At 35.8% G+C, this 26,891-nt stretch overlaps 1 protein-coding gene across 1 annotated transcript in view; it reads right to left on the bottom strand.

The window, feature by feature from the left end:
* The window catches only part of LOC120632235, a 92,098-nt gene that overhangs the window by 37,795 nt on the left and 27,412 nt on the right, over window positions 1-26,891 (bottom strand). The window contains exons 3-4 of the mRNA XM_039902040.1: window positions 16,770-16,817; window positions 10,918-10,991 (exon numbers count right to left, since the gene is read on the bottom strand). Of these exons, the coding sequence (XP_039757974.1) occupies window positions 10,918-10,991; window positions 16,770-16,817 (122 nt within the window). The remainder of the gene's footprint in view (window positions 1-10,917; window positions 10,992-16,769; window positions 16,818-26,891) is intronic.

Genomic DNA, 26,891 nt, shown 5'->3' with positions numbered 1-26,891 from the left:
AGAGTAGGGAAGTAGGGATAGGGATAGTGGAGCCAAAACTGTATTGTTTTTAATTTTTGTCTGTCTGCCTGCATCTTTGCCGCCTTCCTTTTTTTTTAACAGAGTTTAAACTGGTACGGGTACGCCCATGGCTTTAGGTAACTTGCCATGGGTACTAATATGGTATAGATTATTTTACCTCCCATTCAAGAATTGGCGTGCATGGGGGTTTTAACCAGGGTAGGCAGGAAGATAGCATTGATAAATAAATTCTCCTTCTATATGAGTTGTATGAAATTTCTAGGGTAGGCAGTGCATTCGTGCATATATGAAGTGCACGCCACTGCATTCAAGGTTTGTTTTCCCGTCTATCTCATCGTGAAGTATGAGTCTTTTAAAAATATTACTGGTGTGTAAAAACGTGATGTGTGTGATGTGGTGGTGTTTAAATAATAAATAAATCTTTATTTGAAACAGTTACAATGGCACTTAAAATACTAGCAAGAGTGGTACTGCAATAGTAAAAACTGTGCTGCATGTACCACCGCCCACCTCCTAGTTATGGTACACTAATTATACAAATGTTCCACAAATGTAGGTAGCTTAAGAAAGTTTACATGGCTAACTTATCAGAAATTGTTCGCGGAAAAAGTCGTGGGGGACCGCTAGAGTATAGATATAAATTATAATAATGTTGCGAGCGACTCCATCGCTCATCCTCGTGTCACCCTCAAGCGGTTTTTTCCTCGTATTGATGAAGATTTATTCGTGTCAGCCATTTTGTCGACCATCTTGAGCTCATCGCGTATTCCCGTCGCTCGCAGCCTAATTATTAATATCAGCTTTCTTTGTGCCAACTTTTAATATCTAATAACCATTTTTGTCCTTTGTATATTTTTAGTAGTAGTAGTAGTAATAAGTGACGCCATGTTGACATTTTTATTTTTAGTTTGTAATATATTTATTCTCTACTTCTAACTAGATTTTCCCAGCTACAGCTGCACAGTCTGATATTAATCCCCGGAGCTTACGTTATAATAAAAACACTCATAGAATGGATGTCGGATTTAAATTTGTTAAAGAGTAAAAATTTCATTATTTTGTTTGCATAAACTCAAAACAGATTTTACCTAACAGATTTTGAAATTCTTCTACCTATATGTATAGAAAGCGATTCTTAACAATTAAAATAAGTTAAAGTTAAGTAAAGCAAGCTAGAAGAAAGATTGCTAACAAGCTTCTTTATCCGCCTTTACTTTAATGGCGCAGTGGTGAGCTCTGTGGTCTTAAGAATGGGGGGGCCCGGGTTCGATCCCCGGAATTTATAATTGCTTAATTTTCTCATATCTGGTCTGGTGGGAGGCCTTGGCCATGGCTAGTTACCACTCTAAAAACAAAGACGTACCGCCAAGCGATTTAGCGATTCGGTATGTCGCGTACAAATCAACCAAGGGTAGAGGTTTATAATAATTGCCATACCCCGCGTTAGTACGCTGCCATCGAATCCGTTACCATCAATAAATAAAAAACAAATCCTTATGGTAGGTAAATATTCTACTACCAGCGTAATTAATAAAAAACAATATACTACCACCTGAGCTCTCGTGTTACCTAAAACGTTATGAACCGATCGTAGAAAATATATCTACATTCTTCCAATAAAGTCGAAGTAAAGGGCCTGAATATAATATTTCCGTCAGCTAACTTTTACGACACGAGAAATAAAAGGCGAAATAAAACTGATATATGCTGTGTTTTCTTCGTAACGTTTCTTGCAGATCAGTTTATGCATGGAAACAATATTCGAATGTTGTTCGCTAACAACCATTTGTCTTTTTAACAGAATGCCAATAAAATCTCAATTCTTTGCCAAGGTAAACGTAGGAATCAAAGCGGTGATGGCCTAGTGGTTAGGAACTTAGTTTCATGGGAACCGAAACGCATTCTAAGATCGTATTAAGCAATTAAATATCACTTGTTTTAAGGGTGAAGGAATTCATCGTGAGGATTTCTGCCTTCCTGAGTGTCTCCATAATGTTCTCAAAAGCGTGTGAAGTCCACCAATCCGCACTTGGCATATAAATAAATAAATAAATAAATAATAAATAAATATACTACGACAATACACACATCGCCATCTAGCCCCAAAGTAAGCGTAGCTTGTGTTATCGGTACTAAGGTGACTGATGAATATTTTTATGAATAACATACATAAGAATTATCGAAAAGGGTTATCGAGTCTTCCGTTGATCCTAGAGCGGGCAGTTACCTTGGCCAACGAATTAGTTTGGCCATCCAAAGGGCCAATGCTGCCAGCATCTTAGGGACTGTGCTTCGCTGCGGTGGTTTCGAAGACGTTTTAGATTTTATTTAGTTTTAAATAGTTTATTTTAGGTTATATTTATAAAACAATTATTTTAAAGAATAAATAATAATCATACATAAATACTTATAATATACATATAAACACCCAGACACTGAAATACATTCATGTTCATCACACAAACATTTTCCAGTTGTGGGAATCGAGCCCACGGCTTTGGACTCAGAAAGCAGGGTCGCTGCCCACTGCGCCAATCGGCCGTCAATATGTGTGTACGTATGTATATGTATGTGTCGGACTACGGACTTAAACCCTTCTCAACCCTGGCATGTAATGAACCAATAATGCGTTGATATCATATTCAGTTTAACGTGCTCTCTGAGCATGGGGTTGGACAGCACATATTTCCTAACACCGAACTCCAATGCCTTTTATTGACCTGACGTGACAAACGATACTGGAATGTAACCGATATAATTTCGGGGTGCCTACTTAGAATACCAGAGTTACAGACATAGCTCAACGAATCGCAAAGCTGAAGTGGCAATGGGCGGAGCGTATATCTCGGAGAACGGATGGACATTGGGGTTCCAAGATGGAATGGCGGCCCCGCACTAGTGAGTGAAGTGTTGGTCGACCGCCAACGAGGTTGACAGACGACATCGCGAGCGCCTATCGCCTAATCTAAAACCCGTGGAATTTGGAACTTTCTTCAAAATACCTATGTCCAGAAGTGGACGTCTATCGGTTGATATGATGATGATAATGATGACTTAGAATACCGTAAACCTAGATTTTCAAATGATTTGTGCATTCAACTCTATTGACATCGATGATTGTCTTGTGGTTTTTCCGGAGAGTGCAGCAAATATCGAAAAGTCATTTTAACTACCTGAATTTTATCATTTAGGTTGCTGTGAAAAATGGTACGTCCCAACGCGAGGTCATCAGTTAACACAAGCAGAAACTATTATCAAAATTGACCACATTGCTTGGTATATGACTCATAGGACAGAGGGAATAAGATCTTAAACCCTTCACCATGCTCCAATTAATACGAGTTGGCGCACTATGCCAGTGATTTTATAACCAGGATTAATAGCTTCATGAGTTTCCCACAAGTGGACAACGCTTTTGAGCTTCTACATACAATCTCATGGAGAATAATACATACGAATTTTTTGCCCCACACGGAATACAAATATTGTGATTAGTGGTCGAACATGTGAACCACAGAACTAATGAAGGAGAAACTAAAATAGCTATCGAATTTAGTACCCAATTCAAGTCTTTGAATTGCCTTTTTATATCACTTTTTAGCTCTTGATATATATCGAATGAAAGTGTCAAGTGCTTCTCAAGGAACAGGTGATGAATGAGTTTCTCTGAATTCAATTATTGGGACGATTAGCTTTTTGTTCAGCTGAGACACCTGTCCCAGTGATCGACGGGTGCGAACTGGAAAACTTTGATCTCGCTCCTAGTACGCAGGGGCTTTTTCTCAACAGGGTACCCTTTATTTGGACGGGTTGAGTCTTCTTGTCAGATATGCAGGATTCCTAGCCACTAAAACTCCCTCACTTTCCTGAGGGTGGTGTATTTTTAAAACTCAATTTTATGAATAATTTTTTTTTAGTGGGCCATCTATCGATTAGTTTATAATGTGTTCACGGAGACTTATGAGGAATTTAAAATATTTTTTGTTACATTTCTATACATATATATTATAGAAATGTAAAAAAATATAAACTTTAGAGATGAAGCTATTTAAAAAAAAAAATAGGACAACAAAAATTGATAGCCAATAGCAATAGCAAATAGCTTTGATAGCAAGGATTGTTAAAAGTCCGTCAAAAGTGGAAAATTCCTCTTCAATACGTGTTATATAAAGTTTTCAGATAGTGATTTCAAGTATGTATGAAGTGTACGCGACTGTTAGTACGAGTGTTCATAGTTTTCAAGTCGAGTTGGAAGATTGAACAAGAATCAAATTTTTGTAAAGCGAGAGAAATGAAAAAGACACTACGCAAGTAGCAACAATAACAAGGGTGCTGGCACAATAACCTAAAATGAACCTACATAATATGATCGCCCATGGTGATGACGATGATGAAGATTGAAAAGGATTTGATCGTCAAAATATTTCGATTTTGCAGCGGAATATTTGCATTTTGCTACGATCAAAAGGCGTAATAAATTCTAATCACGCATAATTTCTATAACGTATATGAAATCCACAGCGAATGAAATTATTAGGACTTACTTAGTACTTACTAAGCTATTCATCATCATCATCATCATCAGCCATTGTGCGTCCAACTTTTGTACGCCAAAAGTTGGCGCTACTTAGCTATTATTGGTCGATAATGTCATGACAAAAATTCAATATGTATATTATAAGTATTTATGTATGTAATTCATAAAAATATTCATCATTCATCAGACATTTTAGTACCCGTAACACAAGCTATGCTTACTTTGGGGATAGATGGCTATTTGTGCATTGTTGTAGTATATTTATTTATTTAATTTATGAAAACACAATCCATTCGGTATTTTAGAATCATGAGGCTTTTTGTCTATTTTATTACGACGATTAAGTCTTACGAAAACCATCAAAGTTTTTGAGATGTGCAAACTGTAACTCTTACTAGGGCAAGAAATACTGAATAGGAAAACTTTTCTACATGCTTTGCTTACTAGTGCCTATAATGAAATTGCCTTTAGAACGTTTAAAAAGACTTGAAACTGAAAAGAAAAATCTTTCTCATTTTCTGCATTTTATTTGAATAATTGGTCAAGTACGTTTTAGAAGTAAGAACTCAAACAAGGGTTCCATATGCATTGCTAGAAAAACTGCTTAAAGTGAACGAAAAACAAGAATAATTAAAAATTATATTTTTTGTCTTTGATACAATTTGGTCGACGCAAATTGACTAATATTATGAAGTTGGTCAATATTTGGTGTTTGATATTTGTCTTACTTTAATGGAAAACACAATTTTTAATCGACTTGAAAATATTGAGGGTGGCTCAATCTGTTTGTATTTTATTTATGTTTGTTACCTCAGAACCGTGACTTATTTTCAGGTAAAGGAATCCTGAAATCAAGGAAACTCTTCGACTATATTTGACGGCCGATTGGCACAGTGGACAGCGACCCTGCTTTCTGAGAAGTTCGATTACCACAACTGGAAAATGTTTGTGTGATGAACGTGAATGTTTTTCAGTGTCTGGGTGTTTATTTGTATGTTACAAGTATTTATGTTTATATTTTGCATACACATATTCATCAGTTATCTTAGTACCCATACACAAGCTACGCTTATTTTGGGGCTAGATGGTGATGTGTGTATTGTCGTAGTATATTTATTTATTTATTATTATTAGAGCTATGCTTTCGAAAAGCACCAATTGGTCAAATTATGATGAAAACCTAAACTACACAAAACATTTCAATTTGGTTATTAGAATATGGTATACGGTTGAAAAGCAATTTCAGCTCGTCATAATAAAGGGGATGGTGATGGTGAAATTTTGAAGGATCTTCAATGAAGTTTTTATTCATTTACAATCTTAAAAACATTTCAATGTACTGTATAATGTATACACAATTTAGTCTTTCGAGCTGGATTTATTTTATTTAATTTTTGATTTATTATATGTATAGATATAGTAGCAGTTAGAGGGTGGGAAAATAAACATACGACGAAGGGCCACTTTGGCCGATTAAATAATATGGAAACATTGATATTTTATCGAAAAACATTTAAAAAATATTTAAATGATAATTAACCCCCCACATCCCAGCATGTACTCATGTAACGTACGCATTACTAATGCCATATATGGGCCTATAGTTGATAAATGTACTTGATTAAAGATATTTTTGACTTTTGACTTTTTTTTTTAAAGGCTGTGACATCACTAAAGACTCACGGACTAGAAACTTTAGGGTCGTTTTACTAAGGAACCCTATTGATTAAAAATGTTCGCATCAATTAACATCAATACAAATAATTTCATCAAAGATGTACTCGAATTTAATTTGGGACCGAATTCACCCTTGAGTACGTTAATGAGGAGTTGAACCGACTTAATAGGAATCAAGAACTGTACGGATGGTGCAGCATTACTTGCTGAGGTTTTTAATATGAAGGTCCCAAGGTCAAATCCAGGCTTGTTTAAAAATACAACACAAAAGAATATAACAGTGCCTATATTTTTTACTAAACATAGCACATCTTATTTTAAAATTACTAGTTGCTGTGCGCGTTCTGTGCCCACGTTTAATAAGTTTTTATAAATCCAGTTTTCCTGGGATATCAGACGGGCAATCTTTTTCTATCCATTAATAACTATATTAAAAAAAAAACCAGCAGAGGGACGTTACAAGGCAACGTGATGCTGAGGAGAGATAAAATCAGTTTAGTTCAGACAAGTTAGTTTCTAGCTCTTCAATTCTATCTATCGTCTGATTCATTCCTATCTCTCCTATAATATGAGAAGAGCAGTGGCGTGCACTGGGTTTCTTGCCAGGGTATGCATACATCAGGAAAATTGCATAAAATGTAAAAAATCCTCCTCTTATACGGGCTATATTTCAATTTTAGGGTATGCAGTGCTTTTGTGCATGTATGAAGTGCACGCCACTGGAGAAGAGGTATGTACCTGTTAGGGAGTATGGTAGTCATACCCCTAATAGTTTCTACGCGACAACGCACCAGAACACTAAATCGCTTAGCGACACGTCTTTGTCGGTAACTAGCCACGGCCCAAGCCTCCCACCAGACCAGACGGCAGTTACGCCTACTCAGTTCCTATGCGACATAGCTTACCGTCACGGTAGTGTGGTAACTAGGCACAACCGAAGCCTCCTACCTCTTAAGCTTTGTGTACAATAGTATTGGCACTACTATCACTAACATGTCATCATATTGCTGTTACTAATGTGCACAAAGATTTAGACTTAACTAAATCGATAAGCCTAATAACGTGCTATTCTTTTCCACAAAGGACACTATCCTACTTTTAGACCTTCCTTTTTTGTTAAGAATAATTGTATAAAGCAGAATTGGCACTAATAACCGTGATTTAAGATCTAACAGCTGGATAAAAACATACTTGTGTTATTTTTGTGGAATATGGGAAAATGTATGAACTGTGCGGAGTAACAAACAGGGGACTTGAAAGGGCGAACGGGTTAGGGGGAAAGTTGACTGGGTGCTAGTAATTAAATTTTGTCTTGTCTGTACATAGGGACCTACTGCTGGTGGCGTGTGCATGCTTTGAAGTGGCAAGCTAAAAAATTATTATTTAACGAAATTGAAAGTGTTTAAGAAAGAATGAAAGTTTTCTTTATTGCATACCAAGAAATAAATACAAAAACGACGTAATAAAAGACATTGAAATAAAGTGGTACAATTGGTGGCCTTATTGCTAGAAAATTATCTCTGCCCAACCAAACTGCAGAATAAACAAAAAAAAAATAACCGACAGTTGGGTTATTTGTATAAAAATACAATCTTTAATGAATACAATTTTACAGAAATAGTTCCATCATCATATCAACCGTTACTTGTTCACTACATGGCACGGCGCGGATTGGTGGACTTCGCACACCTTTGAGAACATTATGGAAAACTCTCAGGCAAGCAGGTTTCCTGAAGATGTTTTCTTTCACCGTTGAAGCCTGTGATATTAGCTGGTTAGATGAAAATCGAACATAACTCCGAAAAGTTAGAGTAACGTGCCGGAGTTCCAACTTGGTCCCTCCGAGAAGGATGTCGAAGACTTACCTACTTGGCCATCACTGCCTTTTTCATGAAACTATTATGCTCTCAATTGATATATGTATTGACATATATTATTTAACATAATATATGTCAATACATATATTATGTAATTAACCGTTGAGAGCATAATCCTTCTCAAAATTGATTATTTTGATTAGAGATACATGTTATAAATAGTGTCCGACTACTTTTATTCTGAATGGCCTACAAGGTGAAGATTAATCTTAATATATATAAATCTCCTGTCACGATGTTTGTCCGCGATGGACTCCTAAACTACTTAACCGATTTTAAATTAAATTGGCACACCGTGAGCAGTCTGGTCCAACTTAAGAGATAGGATAGCTTAGATCTTTAATTATAGTCACAATTTTATTTTATTGCAAATTATTTGTCTATAATTAATTGACAGTCACATGTTATATGTATATACAACTATACTCATTTAAGGCTTAGCGATACTGAATACTTTAAAAACAAAATCAAACGCAGACGAAGTCGCGGGCAACAGCTAGTATGATATAAATATTAGATAAAAGAAGGCGCTACTTTGCCGATTATGAAATAATATATAATGTAGTATACCTATACTCCACGAAAAAACTATTTTCAATAAATAACTGTTAAATAAATTGTTTACTTAACCATTATTCATTGTAAAGACATCTTCTAAGGAAGTATTGGAGCTAAACGTGCGTAGAGAGTACATTGCCGAAGATCTGTGGCGTCGAGTATAAAGATTGAAGAAGTTATAAATTACACATACATTTCGCGGAGTAGAATATAATAAATATAAATAAATAAATATACTACGACAATACACACATCGCCACCTAGCCCCAAAGTAAGCGTAACTTGTGTTATGGGTACTAAGATAGCTGATGAATCTTTTTTTTTTTTTATGAATGTAATACACATAAATACTTATAATTGACAGATAAACACCCAGACACTGAAACACATTCATGTTCATCACACAAACATTTTCCAGTTGTGGGAATCGAACCCACGACATTGGACTCAGAAAGCAGGGTCGCTGCCCACTGCGCCACTCAGCCGTCTAAAGAAAGCAGCAGCAAAATAAGCTTAATTTTCATAATATAATATAATATATTCCCTGCAAAGGGCTAAGAGCGTGAGATGGCTAGATTCTATTTCAAAACGTTGCAAACTAATACCCGACCTAAAATGCTACGTGGACGCTCTAGTAACATATTCAATCAATGAAAAAATCAATCCAAAATGTAAATCATCCAAAAGTTAGGTAGCAATTTTTTAACCAAAGGCTAAAAATACCATTTATTCCTGTAAACGCGTGTGATGTGCATTACAAAAACGCTTAAGTTTTTTATTGAGACTCAAACGGCAGCCTTCTGGAGCCTTTCCGAGTCGTTCCATATTTTACATCGAAAAAGGGCTATCATCTCTCAATAGTGTACCGACAAATAGTATTTTTTCATCGCAAAATTATGGAAATTATTTGTAATTACCAAAAAATGAGATAAAACTTCTTCTAATACTAGGGTAGGCCTTCCCCAAGGCTTCCTTTTAGAGCTATGCCAATAATAGCCATGTGTCATGACTTTTAGTTACATATTCCCAATCCGAGTAAATTACCAACACGAAGGTATGGAAAGTTATTAGATATTTCATAGGAGCCTTGTGCCCAGAGGAACAAAGTTTCCCAATCAACAAATCGAAAGCCGTCGTAAGCTGAACGGGCGCTTTATCGTGTGTATAATTTTGTTTATCTTTGCAAATTGTTCGAGTCGCTCGAGAAATTCTTTGGATTACAAAGGATAGCCGATTGTTTATGGTTATGTTTCGGAATATATTTCGGAGTTTCTGCTCAGAGACCCGATTCTCCGTGATATTAAATACTTTAAACATTCCCAACTGAAATTTGTGTCAAATAATATCTGTTTATTAAAATTGGCCTAAAGAGAGTTCATACACACACCCTTAATACCCTTTTAGCCACAGAATGGTTATAACTTCGTTCGGGGTTTGATTGACAGGTTCTAAATGCGCCCTGGTTTTAAATACGCATTGATAAAATATGAATATTTCAATTCAATAGCATACAGAATAATGTTGCAAAAACATAATAATGCATACAGGCGTAACATTTTTGGGGCTCCCTAAAATCTTACATAGTTTTACCTTATTTTCAGCGAGAGCTCAGCGTGATACGACTATACAACGTTTTAATGAAACCTGAAATAATAAGGCTTTAGAGGTACATTATGTACTGTCCCGAGACTTATCTGTGAAACCGAAAACGTAATAGTTTTTGAGTAAACCACCACCGTAGTTTTTACTGAAAGAAATGAGATACAGCCCTAACATGCAAAATGAAAATCATGTGACCCCTGTCATTTTATTAGGTACGCGTCGTGTAGCGTAAGTACTATGCGCGTGTCAGTATTATATCTGTCGGTTGCTTGGAAGCATCCGGCTCCGCTTTCATCTCTCACAAGATAGTAATATGAATGTTAAAATGTAAATAGTTGATGTTGGAAAAGAGCAACTGCTCAGTTTCTTGCCGGCTTCTTCTCGGTAGGATCTTATGTTTGCTTATGTAATAATTTTAGGCGGCTTAAATTTTCATAGCGATTTCTTCGCAACAAATGGCAAAAGAACCTTAATACAGAAAAGAGGTATACTGTGCATATATACACATACGAATATAAATAAATACACATTTTGAGCTTTGGATATTAGTTATAACTAAGTATGTGCTTGTTAGAAAGTGAAAGTGCTTGCTTGTCATGGTAAACGACTTGATAGGCAATATTTAACATACAAACATATACTGACCTTGAACCATGCCATAGTGGAGTCATCGTAAAGCACCACCCACTCTTCCGTCCACGTGTTCCATAAGTATTTCCCTGCAACAATACAGTTTACATTTATACCGCACAGTTAAAACTTTAGCCTAGTTCGATATTCGATTATGGAGTGCATTCAATCGCTTTTGCTAAACGGAGTATGAATATATTTAGTTATTATTTTATCTGATTGAAATTAATTTGAAAGCTTATGGATTTGTTACTGTATGCCTTTTAGTAGTGGAATATTTATGACAGAACTCCTCGGTGGAAATACTACTGTGTACCGCCATACTTTTTTCTGCCACCAATGATATATATTATATCAAGTACCTAGTATGAACTTAAATTATGCAAAGTTTCATTTGAATCCGTTCAGTAATTCCAGCGTGATGTGTGGGCAAGATACAGACAGACAGACAGACAAAAACGAAAAATTATAGTTTTGGCATCAGTATCGATTATCCAAAAAAAAATCAAAATATCTTCAACACACAGAATTCAACCCGTTACAGTTTTATTATAAGTATAAATAATGTATGTAGCATTTGCCCATATTTGTTAAAGTAAAAAGCATGGCATAGTAAAACGAATATGCATACTTATGTATAACAGCGAGTGCATAACGTTATCAGCAACCCGCACGCCACCACTCAGGTTATTGCAAAGATCGGATCATGTTGCGGTTTGCTGAAAGCTTAAACATCGACAAATACTCGTAATTACGTATACAACTGAGTATCAAACAGAACTACTCATTTTGTACCAATTGAAAAAAAAAATTAAAAGGTTACAAAATTATATTTTACTCCGACGTTACACAGTATTGATAGTCAAAACTAACGTTCGATTAAGAGCGTTCAAATCTTATACCTACCCAGGATATACTAACCACCAATTAGTAACCTATAACATTCCATTGTAGAACTTAAGGCCTCTGCTAACGTTTGCCCATAATCTCCACGCTTGGCAGATGCAGTCGATGGTAGTAAGGACAGAGGACGCTCCTGCCCGTTCTACGATCTCTTTTAGTCGCCTCGTACGACACCCGTTGTAGAGTTGCGAGGACAATCATATTCTGATCGTCACAACATGGCATAAGGGTACACAAAGCTTAATAATAAACGAAACAATGCCGATTTCGATTGGCGAACAACGGATTACAATTGGCCGTAAAAGTCGTAACAGCTTGAGTGACGGGTGTTGATAACACGCAAGGGCTTATGAAATTTGCAAGGGACCGCTTTTAATAAAAGTTTCTGCGATATCATACAGACGAATGTTTTGACAACAGACTAGAGTTCGTGAATTGTTCAAACTTTTAATATAATAATAATATTATTACCATGCTCTATTTGTTTTTGATGTATGTCAATAAACAAAAATATAGTATAACGTAATATAACAATATTAACTATTTGCCGCAAACTCAGCATTATGCTGTACATTGGCAACAATGATCAGTGCTGATTTCAGGTTGTTGCAACCAACTGAACTGACAACCGCGCCGTCCGCTGCGCTTTTTAGTTTTATTTGTATAACCTACTTTATAAATTGATAATTATAAAAACTTAAATTAGAATTACATCAATTAATAATTACAATCATAAAATTAGAACTAAACAAAACAAAGATTTGAGATTTATGTCATTACTATTAATGAATCGCAGGCAAAACCTATGTTTTGCCTGCGATTTCTTGTCAGTCCCGAATCCGGGGGAAGGCAGGTCGGGTTACTTGCTCCGGGCATCAGCCAAATGAATGTGTTTGAAAACTCTTTGTCTCGCGCTCGTGTGCGTTATCGTTCTCGTGACCCAATCATCAGGCTACGACTAGGAACACCGTGGGATATTAGTCAGTTGAAGTCCGCCTCCTCATAGTGAGAGGTTTTCATGAAGATTTCGCCTCGGAAAGAAAAAGTTGCTACGTCCCGGCTCCACTCACTAAACTAAGACTAGAACCCCACCCACTCTCCAAATGTATAAAACAAATAACATACTACTTCACTAACAGACTATGCATTCAAGTAGCGGTGACGGAAGCAAAGAAATATATAAAGCCATTTGTATTGTGAACATTTTTCTTTTAGAAAATTGCAGCGTATTCCATAGAAAATTGTAGTTCTCCTCGCAGTCATTACTGGGCCGACTGGGGCGGAAAACTCTCAGTAGGTACTTCTTTACGAATCGCACGAGCATCTACACTTATATTATAAATGCAATATGTTCGTTTATTTATTAGCCCCCAACACAAAAACTACGCGGTTGTTATAATTTTGACGATGCTGTGTGTGCGCGTCTGTGGGTATGTCTGTCTGTAAGATCGTACCTCCCGAACGGATGAACCGATTTAGATTTTTTTGCTGGATAGGTGAATTAGTCGAAAGTGTTCTTAAATATGTTTGGTGAAAAACGGTCCGCCTAACCACAAAATGGCGGATAACATATTTTTTTACAACTCCCTCGAGAGGGGTAACAAATGCAAGGATTAGATTAATGTACACTAATTATACTAGAATAATGTACACTATATTGAAAGTCAGGGGTTTATTTTAGTTTTCAATCTAAAATGGCTGCTACTACTATTCAACTGGTCTAGCCCTATCATATGATACCCATATTGAGGGAGTTGTGAAAAATATGTTATCCGCAATTTTGTGGCGGCGGCCATCTTGAACTGATTTTCATCAACCATTAGATTATCACTCCCAACTAATACAAGGTGAATTAGCCAGGAGTGTTCTTAGATATGTTTGATAAAACCAAAAGAAAAACATAAAACTCTGTCAAACACACACACAGACCCGTTAAACTTATAACACCCCGTCGTTGATGCGTCGGGGGTTATAAAGAAATTCCATACCGATTTCACAAAATAGGCCCTCTACGCACGTATCGCTCCGATACCGGATCATTCTCAAGAGCTGTTGAGTTTTTAACAACAATTACGTAGATTACACCGTATTGATTCGACTGGTTGTCGTGGATTAGCATATTAAGGCTAATTTTAATTAAATTAAGATCTAAACAAAGATAATTTCTGAATGGTCACTAAGCTTGATCTTTTCGTTTACTATGGACTTTAATAATATAGAAATAAATAAAACAACGAGCAATGAATGTCGTAATCGTAAAGTGTGAGCTGGTATTTATGGGGTATAAAGGGAGGATTATGTGTCACCTGCGGCCTAGTTTACGAGCCTTTTGTTATTCCGCTGTCGTCAGTCAATACAAATACCTTTACTTACTTATACCCGATAAAAATGGGGCACATATTGTGTAGAAAACATTAAAATCGCGCGATGTAAATACATTTTGAACCCCCGTCGCAAAAACATGATGTTATAAGTTTGACGTGTCTGTGTACACAGATAGTGTGTGTGTGTATGTGTGTGTGTGTGTGCGTGTTAGTGTGTGTGTATACAATATACGATATTGAAAGTAGGGTGTTTTAAATTTAAAATTTACGTTAGCATTAACCTTCGACTTATGCGGTGATGAAAGAATTGCCAAGACCTCAAGTGGTTCGGCCGCTATGTCAGTAATATGGTAATCGAGTTAGTGGGATGTGTGATTTCAGTGATACGAACACTGAATAGGAAATCACAATACAAAGCACCGCTTGAAATCTACGTTCAAAGAATGCCAGGTGCATTTTCCACGCTGAATCTCATACATATCTCGATAGAGCATTATATTTGAGCCTATTGTGCATCGAGAGCATACCTCAGCTGTATACCGAGGTATTGTGCGATGTAAATTTTTAATGCCTTTGTGCAACAAAGCTTTGTAAGCGATATCCGCTGACCCTGGGAAGAAATATTGAAGAGGTATTCATGTTCTTGCCCTTATCCCACGTTATATGAGGTGGAAACAACATGTCTTCTTCTACCACATTGATCCTGAGAAGAAATCATGTAGATATCATGTTCTTTTTATTTCCCTTAGGTTTCCCACATTATTTCGGATCGACACAACAGTCTTCTTCAAACTTGGAGACAGATTTATTTTGGGATATTTATTACGGGTAAGGTTGTCTATATTATATCTAAGAGATATGTTGGCTATTTATTTCAGATTGATCAACTTTAAAAGCACTATTGAAACGTCATGTATCTCTGTTAGTTGAGTCTACCGCCGATTCGGAAATCAGTTATATACGAGTAATGTGTATCAAAACACGTAACGAGGGTAAAGCTGCCCATGCGAAAATGTTAGTCAGATTTTTGCAACAAGAAATAAACGTAGGCTAATGTAAATCATTTTTATGTTAAGTTAAATTATTCGATTGCCTAAAAGTAGACAAACATAGTAATAAATATCTTTTATTTTTTCTATGATATTTTCAATACGAAAGTGTGTCTGTTGTTTAGCTCGCTTCATCAGTCAAATATAATTTGGCGCTTATATTGCTTACATCCTAGACATGGACTAGGTATCCTATATACTTTTAAACAATTGAAAATCGACGGTCCTTGTGGTATTTTTGAAAACCGAAAAATTGTGAGCTAATTTGGGTACTTTTATAAATTGTAGCGTTTATGAATAATTTTAAATGTTAACAATACATGATAATATGTGGCTTTGCAAACTGAGAAGGTAAGAAAAAAAAGGAAAACCTCATTAGATTATGTTACCCAGGACTGTGGACTTAGGAACTCTCAAGAAGACCTATAATTTCCCGCAGTGAGCGTAAATTAAAGGGTTGAGGTGATGCTGATGATGACTCGGATGATGGTTACGGTAATTTTTCTGAGTTTTCTTTTGCCCAATTTTATTTGTGCGTCATGAGGAAGTAGTAGACTAAAGGTATTAGGTTAAATAACCGATAAGTACTTAGATAGACAATACTTTTAAAAGGCTATATTTTATTGCCTTCAATAAGTAAGATTTTTTTTACAGCGGTGAGAACCTTTGACATTAATCCTCAATATTTGAACCATAAGCCGTTTCCGAGAAAAATGGCTTGATGGCCAATTATTGAAATAAAAGGGTGTAACGCAAACAGAAATAAATATAATAATATTTATTCAAATATCTTAACAAATCATAATCATAAACATTATTTTATCTTATTTTTATTTAATACACTTTATTGTACACCAAAACATAATACAAAGTTTAACTAGAATAACATTTCAAATATTAGGCAGGTACAATAGGTCTTTTTTAAGTGGTCAGTAGATACATGCCTTTTTTAAAGGAGGGTTTTAAAGCAAAGTGTAAGATCCCGCAACCTAATGGGCTATTAGTTTGGCGGGATACATCTGTACAAATGATTGATTGCATTGAATTTTCTCGCCACAGAACAAGAATAGAATAGAAAAACTTTATTGTAACACAACACAATATGAAAAATACAAGGAAAACAGTAATAGTACTTAGTGCTAGGGTGCAAAGGCTGCCTCATAACTAATAGTGATCTTTTAAAGGCAACGCAAGCGTACGAAGCCGATAAAAAATTAGATAGTGGTAGTGCATAAAGTATGTTACAAAAAAAAAACCTACATGCATTTACATATTTACATATTAACTATAAAAATACCTAACAAGAAAAAGCCTAAATTTTTGCTTGGACAAAAGCAAATGTTTAACCCCTATTAAAATTTTTTGTTTATTAAGTTAAAGAGCTGAATGATTTTGTTGCCTCAATGACAGCGATGACGAGATGATCAAACACTTAGGTTGGTAAATTAGTAAATATAGGCTAATTTGTACCGAAAAAAAGGTTGGATTTATATTCACTTAGGACAGGAAAAAAGAAAAGTAGCATTTGCTACCTGTTATATTGCTTTATGTTAGAAAGTATCATATTTTGTCCAATTTCTAAACTACTTACGTTTGTATCGCAGCATATAGCCACCCTTGATTTGCGTGCCGCCATGTTCTGAAACAAATCATTTTCAAATTTTAATATAATAATAATCTGAAAAATAATAATAAGACAAAAGATGGTTACAGGTTTTGCTGGGTGCCCATCCATGATGGGTATGGCAGTTATATTAATAGTGATAGTTATATTAATGATCTAATTGGTTTTTACGCAGCATTGTAGAACCTACTCGTAGAGCTAATGCTAAAACGCTTGCTTGCAAGCCTTTGACGGCCGACTGGCGTAGTGGGCCAGTGACCCTAGTTTCTGAGTCTAAGGCCGCGGGTTTTAATCCCATAATTTTTGTGTGATGAACATGATTCTTTTCAGTGTCTGGGTGTATATCCATATATTACAAGTATTTATGTGTATTATATTCATAAAAATACTCATCCGCTATCTTAGTACCCATAACACATGCTACGCTTACTTTTGGGCTAGATGGAAATTTTTGCTGTCTTAGTATATTTATTATTTATTATTTGTCCGTAACAAGCCACGGCTAGTTATACCAATTAACTCCTTAATAAACACCTAGCGTAACGACAGAATAGTTACGCAGTGCTCGGTCACACTTCAACTGAATGTCAAGTGTGAGATTTTCTCTACGTTTACTTTTTCGATTGCTATGATCCAATACTGGGAAACCGCACTGTACCTAGATAGCGGTCCTTCGATACCATATAAATCGTAGTTAACCTTCACACGATCGAATAAGTAACGTACGTAGAAAATCTCACACTTGTAACTCTGACAGCTCTCAAATGGCAGAACGTGAAACAAAACTACAACACTACACAACGTTTATTAATAAGAGAGTATAGAGAGTTTTTTATATTAAGTCATTTTAATTACAGACTGAGCCATAACTATACGCAACCCGGTACTACACGAAAATGTCACCTCTACGGCGTAGGCCTATTCAAATCTCGCAAAATTGATTTGTACTTTGAGCGACGCTTTATACATAGTATTAAAGTAAGTTCATAAAGTAGGTAAATAATTAAACTTTTGATAACTATTAATTCATATTTGCCAGATATTTTATTAAGTTGATTAGGATATTTACAAATACTCTAATAATTATTATTTAATTAATAAATAGTTTAATAGCAACAAATAAAATTATATTTGATTAACAACCAATGTTCATGACGTTGATTTGGTGGGTATTATGATATAAATATGCATTATGGATACACTTCAGACCTATTGGACTCGAACGACGCAAATATACTTCCCAGTGTCTTAGCCGTTATTAATAGCTCCTGTTTTTTTGTCTCCTATTTATTTCAGTTTTTTAGTCTCTATAGTCGACATAGGTAGGTAGGTATGTCATATTATTTTTCAAAGATGGCAGACGCAAGTTCTCCCTTTCATCAATACTCCTTTGGTGATATTATACTGTCGTTGCGCTTGATCATTCATACGTGGTTTTTTTCGTTATTTCCTACTTTTAAACATTTTCCGCTAAAACTATTGAAATTATTTTAATTAATTATTAATTTAGTTACAGGTAAACGGCACTCTGACGCGCCTACTCAGTGTGTAGGGTGTGATTTTCTATCTAATCTATGGCGTGAAAGTTTACTCCGATTTGTATGGAATCGAAAGAGCGCTATCTAGGGGCAACTAGGTAGTCGTTAAAATACCAATTGTCACTAGATGGCGTTTTATCCATTCCATAAAAATCGTAGTTGGCTTTCACGCGATCGAATAGGTCGGAGATATTATACTAGGCACCCAGATCACATACCAATCATTCACTGGAATAGTAACATGTGTTGCCAACAGTTCCTGTGTCCCGATAAAGGTAGTAGGTATTGACATCCCAACTGCTGTAATCCATCATTGTTTGTCGTGATGGATAGAACAGATTTCTATTATTTATTCAATTTTCCCTGTAACCTGTACGCTCGATCAACATGTTGCAGTGCATAAGGTTGGGCATTTTTATTGGTCTATTTACGACTTCCTCGAGAATATCTATTTACCTGCAGTAACAAAAGAAATCCCTGGTATAAAAATTTCTTTGTCACCGCTGCTGCCCGCAATATCGTTTGTATGCTTTTTAAATCCCATGAGGACTTTTTGTTTCCCGGGATAAAAAGTATTCAATGCCTGTCCAGGATGCAAAGCTATCTCTACACAAAATTTCGACAAGACCGGTTGAGCTGTAAAGCTCTGCATAAATAACAAAGGTTATATTTAAAAAACCCAGCAGGGCTAGCACGGGCAGGAGACAAAAATTATGTCCCCCGATTATATCCCTTGACAAAGGATATAATTAACGTGTCCACCTACTAAAGCACGGGAATATGGAATAGGAGAAGTTAACCCCCTTTTATTATTACACATAATATATTATGTGGATATTATTTCCACTTGCGCGCCAGTGCTCTGAGAGTTGATAAAGCTATGGGAGAAGTTACAATTTTATCTGGGAACATGCTGGGAACGTTCTCTTGGTCTCTTTTTTGGGATAAACAGTATCCTATCTCTTAGGCCAGGATGCAAACTATACGTCTGCAAAATTTCCATTAATATCAACTGAAAAATATTAAGAAACACAGATAGGGCGTACCACACCATAAAAGTTCGTACCATGTACTTCAACGTCATCATCATCATATTAACCCATTACCGGCCCACTGCTGAGCACGGGTCTCCTCCCACAAAGAGAAGAGGCTAAGCTAATTAATCTGATGCGTAGGGGTTAAGCCTCATATGCCTGTAATTACACCGGCAACCACGCCCTTGGGAGGAAGAAATAAGTATGGCAGTACTGCTTAACCGGACGAGCTCTGTCACAGAAAGCTCTATTACTACTACTAAAACTCATTTGATATAGTGTACTATTGCCGTTTAACCGTAATATTAATAATAATAATTTCATTTATTTGCATTAAACATGGGTTACATATTATATGGTAAATAGGTACAAAATAAAATTGATCCAAACATGTTTTGCCATAAAGGCGTGAAATTTTTTTTAAGTATACAAATCTATTCAATTTGTATTTAAGATTAATCCATTTAGTTTCAATAGTAAATTCAGTTTTAATAGTAAAATTAGGTAAATGTCAACTTTTTGGTCAACTCAAAAATGACAAATTTAGAAATGTCTATTTATTAGTCAAATTTTATTAATTTAATAATCTTTCTATCATATATAAGTTTTCATTATTTAGTTTGTTAAAAATGTAATTTTTAAATTTATTAATAGCTAAATCTTTAACACGGTCTGGTAAGTAGCTGTATATTTTTATAGCCATGCAATAGACATTTCTTTTGTATACACACGGTTTTTGCATTGGTTCCGCTGCGGATATAGACTTTTTTGGAAAAAAATTTAATATATTTTTTAATAAAATAACACATTTCATATATGTATAGAGCTGGTAAAGATAATATATTGAACGAAATACGTAAACGAAATACAAGAGAATTATAGCCAAATTTATTATTAGAGTCTTATCTGTTAGACTAGGTTAGTCCATAGTAAAAGTTCATGCCACTTCTGTCAATATACCAGGTAATCATAAGTTATAGGTGGTTAAATATTTTATATTGGGAAATACCTTTTGTGAGTTTATCTCAAATGTGTGTCACGCTTGCTAAAGATACCGCAAGCGCTTTTAAATTTTCCTGTTTACCGACGATATAGGCGCAGATAAACCCCATGTACTCGATACGTTTTACTCGTATATTGTTATGGTATATATAGTATGATACAAACAACACTTAAATAAATATTCATGGGTAAGATTCTAAAAAGTTTGGTGTATGTGCTATATAGTTACGAGATATACTTTAAGGTCATAATGATCTTAAATTCTACTTGATGGTAAGTGCACACAGAAACAACAGAAAAGAGAGTAACACTTCGCAGGACATGCATCCAACACATCCTACTAACCAGAGGGGTAGGTTTTAACTCTCATGTGCCTGTCAGTACAACGGCAACCGCGCCCTAAAGACCGGAACGCAGCAATACCTTTTGGCGGAAGAAATAAGCATTGTGGTCATTCCGCGGACGAGTTCTACTACTATTAAAACGCAGAATGCGGGTTGACGGACATAAACAACGAGCACAAACTCTTAGCTCACAAATACCAACTTCGTCCAGGCGAGGAAAAACGTTCCTAATTTAACTTCCATACTCATTCTTAAAACTAATCTTTCGAATACACGTTTGTGTTGTTGATATGCTTTTATAGCATGATGCCGACGGTAAATTTGAACCTCTCTAAGATTAGTTTAAGCAATATATTTATTGCTTAATGCAAGCTATGAAACCATGAATGAAGCTTTAATCGGTCACAACTCACAAGATACAAAACCGATTGTTAAATTGTAAAATATTGCCTTAAAAGAGCATCTGCGGAATTTTCATGACATTTAGTATACAGGGGGTTTCGGGGGCGATAAATCGATCTAGCTAGGATTCATTTATATTGGAATCTCGGGCAAAAACTGCAACAAATATCCTTTTTGAGAGATTCTGATGCGTGCGATGCGTGAACGGTAAACGTTACGCCAAACGACGGAAGTATGTAGTAAGTATATCGGAATTGTTGTTTCTTTAAAGTTCTATAAAACAGTCCGCGACAACATTCGAATATTTTTTTAAGTCGGCTAATTCGCAGACGAAGTCGCGCGGGTCCGCTAGTTAATTACTTATGAATGAATCGACCAACAACGAATTATGATTCATTCATTATTTGCGACTACTACTCAAGTTAACATAATATATCTTACTAGAAAAGCTGCTTGTAATTAATTAATTTTAAATTTCAGGGTTGGGAATGAATTGTGAGGTGTCCCGTGACATTCGTTCTTGACTGGATGTTCTATACAGAGAGCTTATAAAACTATTGGAGTCTCGTTGCTAATTACTACCTATGTAATGGGTACCTTTCTGTTGTCACGTTGCGGGGGAAATTCAACGACTAAATATAGTTTGTTTTGTTCCGTGAAATAATCTCGGTAGATTGAAGACAACGTAAAATGGTACATTTTAAAAGTTCACCAGTTATATTTAGACATAGCCGCAGACATCGTAAGTATCCATTTATTGAAGACCTAAACTTTGGGAAATAAAATGCATCGTAGTTGCAGGATTTCATGTTAGAACTTTGTATGGACTTAAAGATAAATTTTCTTTTAACCGCTCTTAGAAATCCGAGATTACACATTTAATAAAATTCAGTCCCTTAGTGACCACGATCCATGCAACTGGGTCGAAATATCGACAAATCCAAAAATATTATCGTGGTATGTACCCGTTGAACTATATTTAAGAAATGTTGATTAATCACGAAAATTAGGTTAAGTATTCGCTGTATTTTGATGAACTGCTTTTATCCTTGTATCGAAATTTGTCGACGGAAATATTTTTCCGGGCATTCGTATAATCCGGTTTAGCAGGACTAGGTTCAGGCAGGCATTATGAGGCGTTTCGGCCTTTTGTTCCACAGAAGAATATAACGCGTAGATATTATATTATAGTACGATACGTAATTGTCCACCAATCCGCACTGGGCCAGCGTGGTGGACTAGAAGGGGTCCTCCTACAACAAGAAGGGGTCTTCACCCCTTCTTGTTGTAGGAGGAGACCTGTGTCCTGTAGTGGGCCGGTAATGTGATGATGCTGATGATGAATAAACTAAATCGCTTCCTAATTTGTGCAACTTTCATAATACATGAAAGCTAAATAACAATAACGTGCATTGAGCCATTGTAAAGCAGAAAACTAACTGTTTTAGACAAACAATGGAATACTGTTTTTTTTTGTATGAATATTCGCTCTATTTTTCAGTTACACTGAAAACATGGGTATCAAGTTTTCTGCATTGTTATCGCTATTATACCAAGGTTATTCCTTAGTAGAGTCCAGATTTTTTGAGTGGACAATGCTTAGCACGGCAGCTCACTGTCAGCGTGCCTCGCTCGAGGTAAGCACTTATTCTGCTAAATAAGGGCCTGCCATGCAACAGGCATAATGACAGTAACAAAGAATCGCTATAATGATATATGATTCATGTATGACGGCCGATTGGTGCAGTGTGCAGTGACCCTGCTTTCTGAGTCCCAGGCTGTGGGTTCGATTCCCACAACTGCAAAATGTTTATGTAATGAATATGAATGTTTTTCAGTGACTCGGGCTTTATCTGTATATTATAAAGATTTATTTTTTATTCATAAAAATATTCATCAGTCATCTTAGTAGCTACCCATAACCCAAGTTAAACTTCTTTGGGGCTGGATGGCGGTGTGCATACTGTTGTAGTATATTTATTATTTATGTATTAAGAAAAACGTATATTTAATAATTTTTGAAGTGATTGTTACTTATTTATTGCTAATAAATATGGCTGCTAAATCTAGCGATCCGCTGTGACTGTCACAGCGGATCGCTGAAACGCCGAATTTAAAATTATGACGTCACGTCTATTTAGATATAATTTTGTATCGCTTGAACTTGGAATGTTTCAAGTTCGTCGTATATCAAGAAATTTTAAATTACACCAGATTCTCCCGCTTTTTGCTGAGTATCGCAAATTAAGCTTAATTTGCATAATACACTATTCAATGTTTGTGTGCTAGTAGCGTACGGATAGTATACAACGCGTGTACGTTGTCGCGCGTTTTACGTTGCACTTTAATATAAATGATACAAAGCCCATATTTCTGAATTGGTGATGCGTGGATTTGGTGTGTGGACTCTAGGATTGGAGCTTGCAAATATTACAGCGAGGGTACCGAACGCTTTTTTTTTATGCGAATGCGAATGTGTACCCGAGCACTGCCACAGCGGTTCAGTTCAGTGCCTTTCATTTGAGCGTTGGATGACGTCACACGCCAAAATATTTTATGTTCAGCCTTGTGCGCAAATAGTTTACTAATCTACTCTAATTGCGCGAGGCTACTTGTGCAGTCTGGAGCTTTCATGTAACAAAAAAATTAAATCATGTGTAATTCACACAAATTAAAACTCTTGTCTGTTTGTTCGGGCTAATCCACCGTTTAATTATTGTAACTACGAAAATATGGGTACATAATTAGATTAAACATGCTCTATTTAAAAAAGTTGAGGTTTATTAAAATTAAGAAGATATCTTCTCCTGTTAATTAAACAGATTCTACCGAGAAGAAGCCAACAAGAAACTCAGCAGTTGCTCTTTTCCACACATCATTTTACACAAGGAAAAACCAAACAAACAGCTTACTATATTAATATATATATTTTTTTTTGTTTGTTTGTTTGTCCTTCCTTTACGCCCTCACTAAGCAATGAATCAACTTAATTCATTCATTGCATTGGAAAAAAAGTAATCTAGGCTTCTTTTCATCCTTAAAAAACACACTGTATGTACCCACGGGTTTTGGAAAAAAATCGTAATAAACGCGGACGAAAAATGCTGGCAATAGATAGTTTTAACTATAAATGTGAAAACGTGTATGATTATTTGTCTGCTTGCATATTGGAGAGCGATATCGGATAAAATTTATCCCAGAAGAGCTGCTGGCAAAAGACCCATGGGAAAATACTTTTCTTTACCTATTGCATAGCTTGAATGCCTAATCTTGGTGTAATTTTGCATAGAATATTAGCCTAGTGAAGGCAATAGGATACATTTTATATGAGTTCCGTTGGGATTATTAGAAATCCAGAATAAACGCGGGTGAAATTGCTGGGAACATCTTGTTTTTAATAATCATTAGATGGAATACGTATAGAATAATGGAATGCAATGTCTACGATTGCGCTTTTATTTTTAATAGCAATCCACATTTACACTTGTACAAATGGGGGTAACGCTTTCCCCCCATTGTTCTCGTGATTACCCCGAGCAATTTGTTTCCCTTCACTATTCGATTCACTGAAGCAAAAGCAACTATTGTTGAAATTATTTTTCCCTATTTATAACGGCGACGTCACGAGGAAATAGAACAGTGTTTTATTGTTTTAGCCGTTGCTATTCATCGTTACTGTGCCTTTTTAATATTAATTGCGAACCCCTAACATATGTACCTTTATATAAGGCTACTGAGTTTCTTGCCGGCTCTTCTCGGTAGAATCTGCTTTCCGAACCGGTGTCACTACAAACAGACATACTTGATGTTTCAAAGGTGCTTATAAAGTAGGCCTACTTGAAATAAATGAATTTAGAATTTTAATTTTTTGAATTAAGATAGATTAAGAATTTTATTTTGCAGCCGTACTTATACAATTTTGGAACAGTTTTGTCATATTTTTAACCTGATCCCCACAAATGTTATAAATGCAAGTTTTCATCATAAACCGTTCAGCTATTTAGCATGACGGGGTATTTCCATATTTCCTATTAGATTGTTTAAATTGACACTTAGAGGAAATATCCAATATATTGAAGCGGTTATAGCTGAATGGGTAGGACTTCAACCCAGCAAACACCTCTAACTTTTCAAACTTATGTGAGTTTTAAGCAGTTAAAATATCACTTGCTTCAACAGTGAAGGAAAACATCGCGAGGAAACCTGCATGTCTGGGAGTTCTCCATAATATTCTCAAACCCCCCTCATTGTAGGAGGAGACCCGTGCCCTGTAGTGAGCCGGTAATGGGTTGATATGATGGGGATAATGAAGATAATATATTTTTATTACTTACTGTAATTTTAGAATCCGCATCTCTCAGGCGCGGCTTGAGTCGCCGATGCCGAAGTTATCACATGCCTTTTTATCACATCTAATAGCGAAACATAGCATTGGTCTACATTTTGTAGGTCCGTATTACATACTACGGTCTTCGACTCGCTTTATAAAAGACACTTTGCATCGGTAGTATCAAAACCGGCATAGGCTGTGATTTCCGTGATTTCGGGCTCAAGTCTTTCTGCAAATTTATATATGCATTTTAAATCTTTAAATACGAAAATTAACTGCCGGATTGGGTTTCAGATCTTATAGGAAGCTTCCTATATATCCCATAATTTGTCACTATAAAAAACGCACGTCACTCCATTAATCTATTGCTGCGTGAACAAACGCACTTTCGCATATAAGTAAGGATATCTAAATATTATCAGCTAGGTATCTCCCGCTATCCGGGATTTTGCTTATATTTATTTATACTGCGAGGTTTTACGTATAAAATACGTTGGGTATGAAATGGAGCTATTATGTTATGTAGCTCTATACAACCTTTGTATGATGAGCTTAATCCAAAACCTTTCACTAAGATTGGCAGGAGTTTTTATGTTTCAACTCCGAAGCAAAATACTTAGGTCAAGGCTCAACTGGAAATGAAAAAGAGATGTTCTGAATTAAAAATTGCGCGCCCTACTTTTTTGGCCGCCTTCACAAAAAGGGGGATTTTATAAGTTGGAATGTTTTGTGTCTATTTATTTGCCAGTGTCACCGGATGGGCCAATTTGTTTAGGTTTTTGCAACAGGTTAGTGAGCAGAGTAGAGTGTGAGCTCTACAATTATGGTTGGTTATTTTTTGGAAACCACCTAATGTGACTAGTGTGACAAACGTGGCGACGCACAGGGCGTGAAATCAAACTTCCATAGGATTTTCAAATAAATATTTTTTTAAATTAGTGGTCGCCAAGCAGTAGACGTTCGAAATTAAAGTACAATATCTGTAGCTACTAAGCGAAAATAAAGTAGGTTCGCAATTTATTATGAGTGTCATTTTATTTATAGAATAGAATATGGTTTCACTGCAATTAGATTTGATTTAAAATTACAATATAAAATCAGTAAGATGTTCTTATAATATAAGATACTTTCTCTCTTTTTTAAAGGAAGGCCCAACTGTTAGATATGTGGCCCCTAATAATCGATAATATTGCGCAATGCAAAATATCACAAATTGGTTTCTCTTTTGAACTGTCTACTAGCGCTGTGGTTTTAAGTTGAAACCCGGACGGGTACAATTGCCGGCGGGGAAATTCGGGAACTAATAATTTCTGAACTAAGCGATTTAGCGGTTCGGTACCGATTAGCGGTATGGGTTAAACATAACTGGCATACTCCCTAACTACTAGACTGCATCATCGTTAATTAACAGGTACGATTGCAGTCAAAGGCTAATTAAA

Source organism: Pararge aegeria, chromosome 19 (assembly GCF_905163445.1).
Source record: "Pararge aegeria chromosome 19, ilParAegt1.1, whole genome shotgun sequence".
Classification (NCBI taxonomy): domain Eukaryota; kingdom Metazoa; phylum Arthropoda; class Insecta; order Lepidoptera; family Nymphalidae; genus Pararge; species Pararge aegeria.
Note: the sequence above shows the minus strand (reverse complement) of the source record. Positions and strands in the feature narration are given on the sequence as shown.